The sequence below is a fragment of the Pelobates fuscus genome, chromosome 5 (assembly GCF_036172605.1).
Source record: "Pelobates fuscus isolate aPelFus1 chromosome 5, aPelFus1.pri, whole genome shotgun sequence".
Lineage (NCBI taxonomy): Eukaryota > Metazoa > Chordata > Amphibia > Anura > Pelobatidae > Pelobates > Pelobates fuscus.
Window position 1 is genome coordinate 111,438,957 of NC_086321.1, and position 14,289 is coordinate 111,453,245.

A 14,289-nucleotide genomic window follows, 5' to 3' on the forward strand; every position below is an offset into this window, starting at 1 on the left:
AACACTTCCTAATATTTTAAGATTTATAATCTCTTATGCACTGCTGTCCATTTATATATAGCACTGTGTGCTTGTCTCTTGCAAATATTATTTATATATATATATATATATATATTCCATAGTCCAACTATTTCGACTTGCTGAATTAGTGGGAGTTATACCACCTACTGAGATACTGCACAATAATAAAATGGAGGACTATATTAATTGTGATATCTTTCATATTCTGAAACAAGCCATTACATTTGATTTGTGTCAAAGCAAATTTAGACCTATTAAGTTATCGTCTTTATTTTTGTCAATCTTAATATAGCTATGTGCAGTACAATATTAGAATGTACTACCTCTATTCTACCATTCAACCACTTACTAATTCTTCTTTTTCAGATTGTAATTCCTGTCCTTGCTATAACTCAAATCAAGAAAACAAAAACTGCTCTACTGGTGCCAAATGCTGTAATAATATCTACAGTCACTGAAAGGGTATGTTCTCAAAATATTTTGTGGTTTGTTTTTTTTGGTTTGGTATTTTTTTTGGGGGGGGGATGGTCTGTCTGGAATGTTATTAAAATCAGTCTATTTTCTCTTAACAGTTTATATTTGTATCCCTATTATCTCGTGATTCAACGTACAAACTCTTATTATCGGTCTGCAGTCATTTAGAGGTGAGTTGCCAAATGACAGATTGTAAATGTTGAGCTTTAGTGATTTGCAACTGTTAAACTCTCTATACAGACCAATCTGTATTGAAACACCTCTTCCCACAAAGTTGGCTACATGTTTGTGATTATATACACATTACATATGTGTTTATTTTTTTGTTTTTAAGATAAAATCTATAAAATATCACCCCTTCTTCATGGGGAATACATTTAGGCTCAATCTGCATCTCACTGGCTGCTAGTTACTTGAATATTAAGCCATCATTCACCTCATATAAAAATAAAACCATGTGTTAAACATTTAAACATCACTCTCAAAACACTACAGGACCCTCTTCTCCTTATGTTCCCATATGTGAAACATGGTTCTTGTTAGAATGGTATTAATTTATTGTACAGCGCTGTTGAATGTTGGTGCTATATAGTGTAATTTTCTAGTAATTTGTTTAGAAGATTAAATTAAAGGGCTGTTCTACTAACTGACTTCCTAATGCACCATACCTCCCAAGTGTCACTATTAAAGAGGGACATTCCTTATTTTGGGCACAAAATTCCTCTTTCCCTCTTTTCTATCCTAATGTCCCTCTTTTACAGGAGCTCCATATTGTTGGTGTCTGAGCTCCACAGCAATAAAACTCCCAGTAAGGTTTATTTAAACTACAATAAATGTGTTTAGAAATCAGTCTGTGTAAATCTAATTCAAATGTATTCAACTAAAATGTCATTTAACACAAGAACATGTCACCTAAACTTCCTCAGAACAGCCTGCCCCTGGCCTGACGCCCCTAAAATTGAAGTGTCCCTCTTTGTCCTTTTTAAATATTGGGTGATATGAAGCACTGTTTAGGGGGAAAGTGTTCACAGGAAATTTTTACTTTTCAACTTGTTTTAACACTTATACTGTTTTGTAGCTTGACCTCTTAAAGAACCTGGTTTAAAAAAAAATGTAATTCATTTATTTTTCTCCCTTTCTTAAAAGAATATAAGCACAGGAAACAGTCCTAATCCATCACCTGCTGAGCACAGCTTCCGAGCCGAGCGACCAGCATCATATCCTCTAGTAAATATCTTATTTATCTTGTATGTGCTCTAATTTTGTCTGTACATAATATTATTCAAAATAATCCTCTAAAAGGTTTTTGTTTCTTTGAGGTGGGATATGTGTGACTGGATTGATCAATTTATTTTTACCTTTTATATAGTTTTTGGGTTTTCCTTTAACTGAAATATTGTAAAATAGTCTTATATTAAAACTCTTGTGTTTTTTTTTGTTTGTTTTCCTTTACCCAGGATTTCAATGACTTTCCTGAGCTTGATGGTTTGGTAGCAAACAGAAGGAAGGAAATAGACTGTAGCAGCACTGGATCTCAGACTGCCGAGTCTGAAAATTCTCAAGGTTTGTTCTCGATTTTAAAATGGTTAATAGTAATAGTTGATTTTCGTAGATAATCCTAAAGTTATGCAAATTTATGGGATAACAAACCTCTTCTATGGCAGAACTATTTATGGACTAAAATAAACGTATGCTTATTTCAAATGGTTTTGTGATATTTAACTGCATTGGTGTTTTAAAATGTAGTGTAATCACTAAACTTTATCTCTTTGTTTATAATTCTTGAAGAATTCTCAGAGCGGGAACGGAATACACTTACAAAGTCACAGCAAACTCTTGTCCAAACTGACAAACCACCTAAGCCGACACCAGATAAAAAATCTACTGCACCTAGACACGGTAAATAAAAATAACTTACAAATATTATCTGGCACCTCCATTTTAACAACAAAATAGCTTTCAAATCCATGTGATCTTTCAACAGGGCACCTAAAATTCCTCCAAAGAGTCGATCTCTGGAAGATTATTTCTTTAAATGGCCTCTTGTTTTTCTATGCAATACTGTAAGTATACTTTCTGGTATTTGTTGGGTCACTGTCAACCTATTGTACAACTCTTCACTAGTCTGTTTTTTGTGTGTTTTTTTTTTAAGCTGGTTAATACAGAGAGTTAACCCCTTAAGGGCCAAACTTCTGGAATAAAAGGGAATCATGACCTGTAATTTGTCCTTAAGGGGTTAAATACAGCTTTTTAACGTGTGTGTGTGTGTGTGTGTGATTGCTCTGATGTTTGCACTGTCTATTTATTTTTGCATAGTGCTCTTTGTAACCCTCAATTTCATTCTTGGAAGTTACCTCTGAAACAGAGTGGAAATCTATTAACAGCAGAAGCTAGACCATAAAATGTATTTGCTTTGACGTAGAGACTTGGAGACCCTGATTTCCAGAAACACATACTTTAACTTCAAGAAAATGTACATGTGATACAGTGCAATATACACACAGGCATCCCACTAAGCTTGTGGTGTAAAAGGCAACTGAAAGCTCCTATCCTAAAAATAATCTAGACCACTTACAAAGATTTTTAACACTTGAGGATATAGGATCCGATTTAACATATTGAGGATGTAGTTAGTATTAACATTATCTATTGTCTTAACATCACATTATGCCACTTTACCCTATGATTGGATTGTATACAGACCATAAATCATTAGATGTATGTTTGTGTGTGCACTAGTATCATAATGTAATTTATGTGCTTGCATTATGTCTTTCAGTGTCTGTCTGTTAATATTCTCAACTTTTTATATGCAATCAAGAATTGGGCATCTTGAAGAGAAGTTATTATCTTTGCACTCTGCACAAAATGAGTAAGAACTGACTTATAAGTACTTGTAACAGTACAAAAATCAGATCCTAAAAATATTTTTGTGTAGAGAGGTTACACTTGTGTATTTTTATAATTTTTTTTAATTTATATTTTTTTTATGCTAGAGTCTTGTGTACATTATTTTTATAATTTGGTGTATTTTTTAGTTCCTCCCAAACTAATGTAGATTTGAATTATTCATTATGGAATCCCACAATATTTTACTACAGTATTTTTATTTTATATTAAAACTACAGAAGATTTAAAAAAAAAAAAAAAAACCCCTGCATTTTGGAACTGTGAAGTCCAAATGTAAACCTGCTCTAGTACTCTTTGATATAGAACTTAACAAAGCGTGTAACATTCTGTAAAATGTTCCCCATATTGCAAATTAGTGTTTATGTATTCCTTGGTATAATTTTTCTCTTAGATGGCCAGTAGACCAGGCCATGGTAAGCTGGCATATAAATGCAAACTCCATTTGTGACGAATTAACAAGTAACCTGGAAAAACTAGATAAGGTAAGTGTGTATGTAAGTTTAAAAAAAAAAAATATATATATATATATATATATATTTTAAAAAATTATAAATGCAACACTTTTGTTTGTGCCCCCATTTTTCATGAGCTGAACTCAAAGATCTAAGACTTTCTATGTACACAAAAGGCCTATTTCTCTCAAATATTCACAAATCTGGCTAAATCTGTGTTAGTGAGCACTTCTCCTTTGCCAAGATAATCCATCCACCTCACAGATGTGGCATATCAAGATGCTTATTAGACAGCATGGCTTGCCACAATAAAAGGCCACTCTAAACTGTGCAGTTTTACTGTACGGGGGGTCTGAAAACCAGTCCGTATCTGGTGTGAACACCTCTCCAAAGTGCCAGACTCCATCGAATGAGCATTTGCCCACTCAAGTCAATTTTGACGAATTGCAGTCAGGTCGAGATGCAGATGAGCTTCCCTGAGATGGTTTCTGACCGTTTGTGCACAAATTATTTGGTTATGAAAACAGATTGTTGCTGCAGCTGTCCGGGTGGCTGGTCTCAAACAATCTTGGAGGTGAAGATGCTGGATGTGGTTACACGTGGTCTGCGGTTGTGAGGCCAGTTGGATGTACTGCCAAATTCTCTGAAACACCTTTGGAGACAGCTTATGGTAGAGAAATGAACATTCAATTCACGGGCAACAGCTATGGTGGACATTCCTGCAGTCAGCATGCAAATTGCACGCTCCCTCAACTTGTGGCATTGTTCTGTGTGATAAAACTGCATATTTTAGAGTGGCCTTTTATTGTGGCCAGCCTAAGGCACACCTGTGCAATAATCATGCTGCCTAACCGGCATCTTGATATGCCACACCTGTGAGGTGGAGGGATTATCTCGGCAAAGGAGAAGTGCTCATTAACACAGATTTAGACAGATTCGTGAACGGTATTTGAGCGAAATCTTGTACATAGTGTACATAGAAAGTCTTAGATCTTTGAGTTCAGCTCATGAAAAAGGGGGCAAAAACAAGTATTGCATTTATAATTTTGTTCAGTGTGTGTGTGTGTGTGTGTGTGTGTATGTATGTATATAGAATTATTCCATCAATTTATGAATTTGTATCAATATGTATAAAACTTCATAAATTGTTGGAATGTAGCAATAATGTAAAGGTTGGGTTTTGTTTGTTTTGTTAGTTCAGATTTATTTTGTAGTTGTGTTTATTATATTTATTGTGTGGGGATTAATGGAAGCTATAAACAAAGTGTTATGACATTATTGCTTTAGCTTATGACTAATGATGGAATATAAACCACAGAGTGAATAGCCATCCTACAGTTAAGACTTCCAAGGGAAAAAATATTTGCCTATTTTAGCAAGGTTTATCTTATTCAAATATTTAGAGCGAGCAAGAGAAATGGATATGGTAAAACACAATTCTTTTTTTTTTTTTTTAATTTTTTCTTAATCCTAGCATGAGTCTATAGAGCATTTGCTATTTTTGATATTTATGTAGAATCTATAGTGATTTAATTGTAATAGGTCTTAAAATGTTAAATATGCAGGACACCTGTGTGCACTTGCCTTAAAATACACACTAGACAATTAAATTAAGCATTTGAACCTTTAACATAATCTGACATTGGTTATTATCCACACATGATTTGCAAAATGTGCATGGCCAGAAATTTTAAATGAGGGGATGGGATTACATCCTTATTGTTGCCCTTTTCTTACCAGCCCCAGCCTCCTTGCGCATGTTTTAAATCTCATTGTCTAAGAGGGCTGGGGACAAGGGCAAAGATTTCTCAAAGTAGTCTAAAGTACTAACAGTGGGGCAATTGTCATGGAAGCTAGTGTTGGGCACATTCTATTGGTGACTCCTCTGGTGCAAATAATGTAAAGGGGAGAATACGTGATCATATTCCCACTTCGTATCTCCTATTGCACTGCTGCTTTGTTGGTGGGTAAATGCAATTAAGGACTCAGAATATAGAGGTATGAATGGGAGGACAGAGGAAAAAAAACCTTAAATTAAAAATATATACAATAGTGGAAGCGGATAAACACAATCTGCAGGCTTAGGCTTAAATTTGTGGGGAAGATAAGGTGATGCAAAGACATGAAAACAACATGGTAGTGAGACGGCCAGATGCACAAAAGTGTGGGAGGGAGACAGCAGGTGGGGAAACACAATTTATTGAGAAAAATATTAAAAACGGTAAATAGAGAATCACAGAAGCTGTAACATGGAGAGAGTGACTTCAGAAACTCACTAATTTAAAAGTCCAACCTTGCTACACTAAAACACAACACACCGCAATGATCACACGATTGACACCACATACTAGTTTCAAGACTGTTGCCAATACTTGTTACTGTGGTCTGTTGCGCACATCCAATTGAGTAATTCCAATATGTAACAGGAAGTTGGGCACAGACTCTAGAAAGATTAACTGATGCCCCTAAAACCTACAGTACATGAAACTTTTGAAGAATAGATAAACTCTAATGTTTTTTTATTTTTTATTTTTTTACCCTTGTTTCACAACATAGATCCAAAGGAATCTGCAAAGACTGTTGGAAGATGCAAACTAGGGGGAAATGGAATAAAACACTTTGGGTGAATCACATCGTAAACAAATCTCTGCTGGACGGAGCCTAATTATATATGGGAAACCAATAACCTTCATCTCAGGAATGTGTAGTTTTCTCTTTTGTTCATCAATTGGATGACTTTTGAACAGTTTCCCATTCTTCGGTCCTGAAGTTCTGAATGAGCGCAATCCAACATTTCACTGTGAAGTTAGTCTTCTTTTTGCACGTATTTCAAGACTTGTACCTATGAACACTCCTTTTATTTTATTATTTTTTTTAATTTTCTTTTTTGGGAGGGGGGAGGTTCTGTTATCAGTTTATTTCAACCTTTTGTCAGACCAGTTTGAATAATTTATTTTATTTTTTTTTCTTTGACCGTGAATTGTCAATTGCACAAAAATGTAGTTAAGAAGTATAAATATTGCTTAGCAGGACTCTTACAAATTTATTTAATCTACCTGCAGTCATAAAGCTCAACCACACTATAGTAACCAGAACTTTAATATTCGTCTACTGTTACTTTTTTTTTTTTTTTTTTTTTTTTTTAAATATATACCATAAAGCTGCCACGTCTGAAGGATAAACATCTTGTTTTGTGGGGGCACAAAAAATTCATGATCTTCATTATTTATTACTGTTAGATATAAATATATATTTTTACTAATGATACTGGAACTCTATTGAAAGCAATGAGCCCTTTATTGGTGAAATGCATTTTTGCTCATAAAGCTCTATTATGACGTTATAGCCGTAGTGTCTATCATTTATCTTGAAACTGTTTTTTTTTTTTTTTTTTTGTTTTTTGTGAACTTGTTAATTTTCTTGTGCAATGGTTTAAGGTATGTTGCCAGATGGAGCTCCTGTGTATTGCAAACCTGCCGTTCACAATGATTAAAATGCCATTGGGGCTGTTTTCGAAACGCTTCAATTAGGATACTGTATTGAATCTGCAGTTTATATTCTCCCAAATATCTAATCATTTCTGAAATCAATGCAATGTATGACACACTTGATGGTTTTTGTTCATGATTTTAAAGTTAAAATGACTGGGACTGTATTCTGCTGCAATGTAATTTCACCACCTGGATATTGTATGTCCAAAGGCACATTAAGGACATATAATCTATATACCAGACCGCAAGCATTTTATAGGGCGTCTTTTGTTTTTATTTTTGGTTTTTTTGTGTCTTTTTTTTTTTATTTTTATATCTGGTGACCACTGCCATTTTCAAATGTGTTTACACAATGGGTTGGTTAAGTTTTTCTTAAATGAAGTAAAATGCTGCACAAGTACTTTAATCGTACAGGATAACTTGTGTGCAAACAGTACTTTTAAATATTTCTGTGAAATGTTTGACATATTGCTAAATTGTTTAAATAAACTATGTATTTCATGCTGATTTCTACTGTTCCGGTGTTGTTTTTTTGTTTTTTATCTAGTAAAATCTATAAATCTACAATTGCTGCATCTAGATCTGGCAGCGACCTTTGTTAAACATACATTTTCATACTTAATTTATGCTTGTTGGTTACTTGAAATGAGTTATGTGCGCCCCATCTTGTTGTTGGAGCACAAGGCATTAAAATATGAAACATAACTGGTTTTGCACAAAGCAAAGTTCCATCAATGAATATCTAACTTGTCCCACCCTGTGAAGTATTTATTGTGTGTGTCAGTCAGGGTTATTGGAAATATTGCTTCCTCATACCGTTTTAAAGGTTAACATGCAAGTCACAACACAACTGGCATAAAACCACTGCTACGTTTACAGACAAGTGTCTTGTTTAATCACCAGGATGGAGCTTCCCTCGCAACTTTTAAACCATTCAAACAAAAAAAAGATAAAACAGTTTTTTTTTTTTTTTTTTTTTTTTTTTTTTTTTTTACATTTTATTTTATTTATTTATTTTTTAAACCCTATGGTTTGCCGCTTTTCATGATCCTTCCCTCCCAGGAGGGTAGGGGAGCCTGTAAACTGGAAGCATGCCTGACTTGCAGAATGTTTCCAGTATTTCTTATTTTGGCCTTAAATTCGAAATTCACTTTGTATTCTGCAGCAGTTTTCACTTTTAGTGAATAACCCTGATATAAGTTAGATCTGTACCGGTTTTAAACCACTGAGTTTAAGGAGTCTGGTTGAGAGTAGCATTTTACATAGGTCGTGGTGATTGGAGTATTCTTTTTAAATACATGTACTTGACAAGCTTATTAGAAGAAAAACCTAATGTTGTAGAATAATAACCCTTTTGTTTAATGTTTAGTCTGGTGATCAATACTTTTGGCCTAAATTTATTTTAACTGCTCAAGCTTACTTAAAGGTTCTTGATGGATTAGACCGATTAACCCATTCACTACCAATGTACCGTGCACATCACTGGGAATGCATAGCCTATAGACCCCTTCATGCTCTGGCCCTCCCCTCCCCTCTCCTGGAGAATCAAGCATGCTTAGAGGCTCTGTATGCAAGAACAAGGACTTTCATATGCCTTTTGTGGTTTTTTTTTTTTGTTTGTGTTTTAATACAGGGGTGTGTTTGTATGTAATGTTCACTTTTAAATGCGGATGTACATTTGTGTGAAGTATTTGTGTTTGAATTCAGGGGTGTGTTTGTATGTTGTGCTGCTGTATGACTGCTTTGATGCATGCACATACACTACTACATACATACTTGCACAGATTCACATACACATAGATACACACCAACACATACCTTGACACATGCAAACACCGACATACACACGCACCCTGACACACAAACACTGATACATATACACACTGACCCAAAAACACCACACTGAATAAATATATATATGTGTGTGTGTATATGTGTATATATGTGTATGTGTGTGTGTGTGTGTATATATATATATATATATATATATATATATATATTTATTCTGATGCACAAGTTATGTTTTTAATATCTCCAGCCACCCTCCTGTTAACATACCTTATGTGACCAGGAGGGTGATTTGGTGTCCTGGTCTTGCTGGTGGGAATGAAGGGTCTGGAGCAGCTCTTCGTGCCCCTCTCATGTTGCAGTGGCCTCTTCTCCCTCCCTCGCTGTCTCCCTTCATGATGCTGGGAGAAAGTGACAGGCTTTCACTTCCTCTCAGCCAGCTGACATTGCAGGGGCCCGGTCGCGATCCTAAATGGCTGGCACCCGACGCGGCCCCTGTTCAGCAGTAATGTTTTCCAGTGCTATAATTGAGGGAGCTCAGCCTGTTATTCCTGCTCCCTTGCGCGTGCCCTCTGTGGTGATGCCGGGTGCCGAAATGATATACCTGCCCAGCATCACTAGACTGTGTGCATGAGGAAGCAGTGAGGAGCAGGAAGGGAGATCACTAGAGAGAAGATGGACCCCAGGAAGAGGCCCCACACCAGCTACAAAAAAGGTAGGGAGTTCGAAATAAAATGGTTTGTGAGTGTGTGCAAGAATATGTGTCTGTCAATGTTGCAATGACCGCAGCTGGACAGTGGAGGACCTGGAGGCCCACATAAACTTAAACCTTGTTTATTTGGCCCGTGCTAGCCTTTGAGTTTGACATGCTTGCTGTAGGCACTATTAAAACCTCTTTCTAATTGAACTGGATATAGTGCCTAGAGTCCTCTACCACAATCTCCATTCAATGTTAAACCATTTTCTTGCGGTTTAGCACAAAGGGTCCCTGGCAGTAGCATCACTATTGGGGGGCAGTGATGCTGCTGTCATGGATGCAAAAAAAGTAGGGGTACCAAGAGGAGTGGGCAAAGACCTGTCAGAGGCAGACCAGGAGGTCCACCTTAAGGAGCCCCAATGTGGGCACTTATTTAGAAAGTCAGAGTAGGCACCTGCTTACCCCAGATGGCAGGAGCCTACTCTGCTATAAATATACTGGGGAGACTGCAGGCACCCAACAATCAAAAACTGCAGATACAAACACTGAACACAAGTACACCAAAATTTAGTTCTGCCCTGGACAACTGCATCTCTGGTTATGCTACTGTTCCCCAACCACTCACAGCCCAGCCTCTACTGGAGGTATGGCTAAGGCAGCGAATGCACACTTCCTTACAGTAATGCCATTTCTAAACAGCATTGGGTGTTTTAGTAATTTGAGTCTGAAAAGCAAATCGCAGATGTTCTTTGGCTCTTATGATGATTCCTCATTAGCAAAAGTAGCACAGAGGGGATGGACTGCTGGGAACTCTTATGTAGTATTAAAAATAGTTTAACACTGAATGGAAAGACGGCACTAGGGGACTCCAGACACTATAAAACTTTAATGAGGGGAAGCAGTTAAAGTGCCTACAATGCCGCCACTAATGTAGCCTCCATGGCTTGCTGAGCATTGAAATCCCCTTTTTTGACAAGCACAGTGTGTGATCGTTATACTAAAGACTAAATGAGTATGCTATGAACTGTAACTGTGTGCCTTAGGAATTTTACTTGTGCTCAGTCTACAGTGAAACCTAGTCACAGAGCTAACCGGGAAGAATAAAGGCAGGAGGCGGAGAAGAGGCTGGAGTGAGCTGCTGCATGCTCACCTCCATCAGCCTAGGCCAGAACCCATGCAAGTCACCGTCCTGGACAAAAAAGGTAAGCTAACAGGAGGATGGCTGCAAAGATCTAAAGTATGAAATGTCAGTCTGTGTATCTGAGTGTGTGTGTGCCAGTGCATGTATCTGTATCAAGGTGTTCATACATGCTTAGGAGTGGGGGGTGCAGTAGCTGGTGAAGCCACTTCCCTGAAATGCATTTTTGCATGTTGTGATGTCCGTATTCTATATCTATCTAGTGTCCCCACCGTAAGGAGAGAAAAGATATGCGGTTGTACTTGCCTCTTCTCCCTGGTCTGGTCTTTCATTCTCGGAGATAATCAATGCTTTCCCATTGTAATTCATTGGGAGGCTGGTGCAAGACAGAATGCTCTGCAAGAGCACCTAATGGAAATTACATAAACCGAATTACATCAGAAGCACCTTAAGTCACTGTCTGGCAGCGACATGAGGCATTTAAACCATGCAATGAAAATATTACTTGGCAGGTTAAAACAGGTATAAGGGGGAGCCATTAAGATACAGTGGTCTGGGTGCCTGTACAGTTCATAAACAGTTTATCGAGTAGTTGAACATTGAATAAGGGTCCCTGGCTGCCTACAATGAGGCATAGCTAAGGCAAAGATTACACGCTCTGCCATACCAATTCATGCCAGCAAGTGACAGCTGTAATAGGCTAAAAGAGGTTAGCGAAAATTCCGTAGCCAGTCACAGGTGTCCATTGCTGTTCAGGCCAATGCTTCCCTACAAGCACAAGTAGCACAGAGGGGTTAGACAGCTAGGGTCTATCCTTTTGTTTTCAACTATTCAAAACCAGTTTAATGTGAAATGAAAGGATGGTGCCAAGGCACTCCTCTACAAACACTAAAAACGTTGATGAGATTTTATTGTGGTGCCCTTTAAGACCACAAAAAAAAAAAATCCCCGACACACTCGGTGTTTAAATCTAAATTTACAACATCATATCTTACTCTTTAGGCAGCTTTTGTTACATTACATATTTTAATAGGCCGGTCTGCCTTGGGTTATGCGCATGGGACAGATGACTGAAAACATTAAGCTGTGGTCAGACAACATCCGATTCCGATGTTTGCATTTTACATAATTCGAATGGAAAATAACCTAATCTTACCTGCATGGGATGGTTGGTTATTATTTTAAAAGCAAACTTGATTTTCCTGGTCTTGCTTTTGTGCATTTATCGCTTTGTTTACTTAAGAATACTATGCCTAAACTAAAACAAAACATTCTTATATATTGTACTGGGAGACGCCAAAGCACATTATTTAACCCAGCATTTAAATATGAACTAAAGCTTTAAATATAAAGGAGATCCAGAATATTGTTCCCTAGAACATATTTTCAGTAGTAAAGTTACTTAGAAGTTTACTAAATCTCTTATAGCAGTGAATTTAAAAATGTAGGCAAAAAGTGCTGATTTAATTATTTGTTTTTTAAAGTGAATCGTGACTAACAAGACAAAAGATGTATTTAATTAGGGACAACAAAATTCAGTATATTTGGCAATAGGTAGGTATTGGAAAGTAACTATATTGCTGAACATATCAGTTCTAAGACTTAAAAAAAAAAAAAAAAAACAACAAAAAAACAAACTCTGACTGTAGTATCATTTTATGGTGCAACCTTTTCTGGTCAAAAAAAGTATACCTTAATCACATCATAAAAATGATAGAGGGCAAGCCCTGTGGACTGGCCAAAGGGGACAGATCAGTAATGTGAACTAAATCACTGGTGCCATCCAAAGAAGAGGGCATGTCTGAAGAATAGACATGTTCATGTCTAAAGAAGTGATCGTACTGTACAGTTCCTTGGTGACCCATTTTGAGGGGGATGCCAGAACAGGACTCTGAAATTGCTATTGTACCTCTAGATGTGTAATAGCTGGGAGGTCTGGGGCACAATGGAGCTAAAATAAACACAAATTAATGCAAAAGAAAATGTTATTAGTTGGAACATCAGAGTTTATCCCACCCCACCCCACTACTCTAGAGCTATCAGCAGCCAATTATGTTAGACACTTTATTTTTTTTTTATCTCACCGTTACGATCACATACGTGTAAATGCACTTTACTTTTGCATGTTGGTGAGACATTGATCAACAGGGCTACATTTTCCTATTATGAGGGCTAAGGATGGGTGGACTTCTAGTGTGTATTATTCATGAAGTATGATTCATGTCCAATTCTAAATGAGTTGTGTCCCATTTGATTTTGATTTATTTCATTTCACAAATTTTTCATTTTCGAATGTATAAAAGGTGCAAAAACTGTGCATTTTCTTTCCACCAAAATGTTCTACTTCTGTCAGAGGTGGAGTTTCTGACACCGAAAAGCATCTTTCATGATCTTTCTTTTTATTTAAGGAATAAAAAGAAATCTTTCAAATCTAACTGGGAAGGGAGTTCCACAGAAAAGGTGCAACCCTGGAGAAGTCTTGGAGGCGAGCATCAGATGTGGGAGTACGGACAGAGGATAGACGTAGGTCTTTGGCAGAACACATAAGACAACTTAGAAGGGAATTGTAGTAGTCAAGACGAGAAAGAACAATGGCATGGACCAGCACCTTAGCCATGTCTGGTGTTAAATAGGGGTGGATGCGAGCTATGTTTTTGAGATCGAAGTGGCAGGATTTGGCGATCGACTGGACATGAAGGAGAGGTCTGAGTCAAACAGAACACCAAGGCAGCGAGCCTGCGAGGTAGAGATGATGGTGGTGCTGTTGATTTGGAGGGAGACAGACATGGGAGTACACTTGAGGGAGGAAAGACCAGAAATGATGAGCAAAAATCTTAAAGTGGAATAGAAAAATGGCAGAAAGATTATTTTGGCCCATTACAGAACAGACAAAAAAAAATCCAAAGGTGGGGTAACCGTGTTATGCACAAGAAATGTATTACATTTTTTTGGACAAGCTTTATACGTATTTTTACACAAGTGGTAAACAGGGAAAAACTTTGTGTCATAAGTTATAGCACTTATGTATATTGTGTATCAAACTTTTTTCTGGTAATTGTTATGACAAGGTATGGTGAACACTGCGTGTTCAGAAGCATAATAAATGAGTCAATTCTTAATTTGTGTGACTCTGATTTGACCTTTGGTTATGGGTGTGTGGTAATGCACAAGAAAATTGTTCCAACTTTGCAAAAATGCACTACTGTGAAGGACAATATGAACCCCAGTTTTACTGATGCTTTCTTGTGCACCATCCCTAAAAGGTAAATGCGCTAACTAAAAATGTACAAAACGAAAACATGTTGGATGAATAAAAAG

General features: G+C 36.9%; 1 protein-coding gene across 3 annotated transcripts in view; it reads left to right on the plus strand.

Annotated features, from left to right (window-relative positions):
• GRAMD2B (GRAM domain containing 2B) overlaps positions 1-6,718 on the plus strand; it is a 117,463-nt gene extending 110,745 nt beyond the window's left edge. For all 3 annotated transcript variants that reach the window (XM_063456946.1, XM_063456947.1, XM_063456948.1), the window contains exons 6-14: positions 388-483; positions 594-665; positions 1,642-1,722; positions 1,953-2,058; positions 2,284-2,394; positions 2,480-2,558; positions 3,275-3,367; positions 3,797-3,887; positions 6,414-6,718. In XM_063456946.1, coding sequence (XP_063313016.1) covers positions 388-483; positions 594-665; positions 1,642-1,722; positions 1,953-2,058; positions 2,284-2,394; positions 2,480-2,558; positions 3,275-3,367; positions 3,797-3,887; positions 6,414-6,455 — 771 coding nt within the window. In that variant the 3' untranslated portion in view covers positions 6,456-6,718. The remainder of the gene's footprint in view (positions 1-387; positions 484-593; positions 666-1,641; positions 1,723-1,952; positions 2,059-2,283; positions 2,395-2,479; positions 2,559-3,274; positions 3,368-3,796; positions 3,888-6,413) is intronic.
• The last annotated feature ends 7,571 nt before the right edge of the window (positions 6,719-14,289 follow it).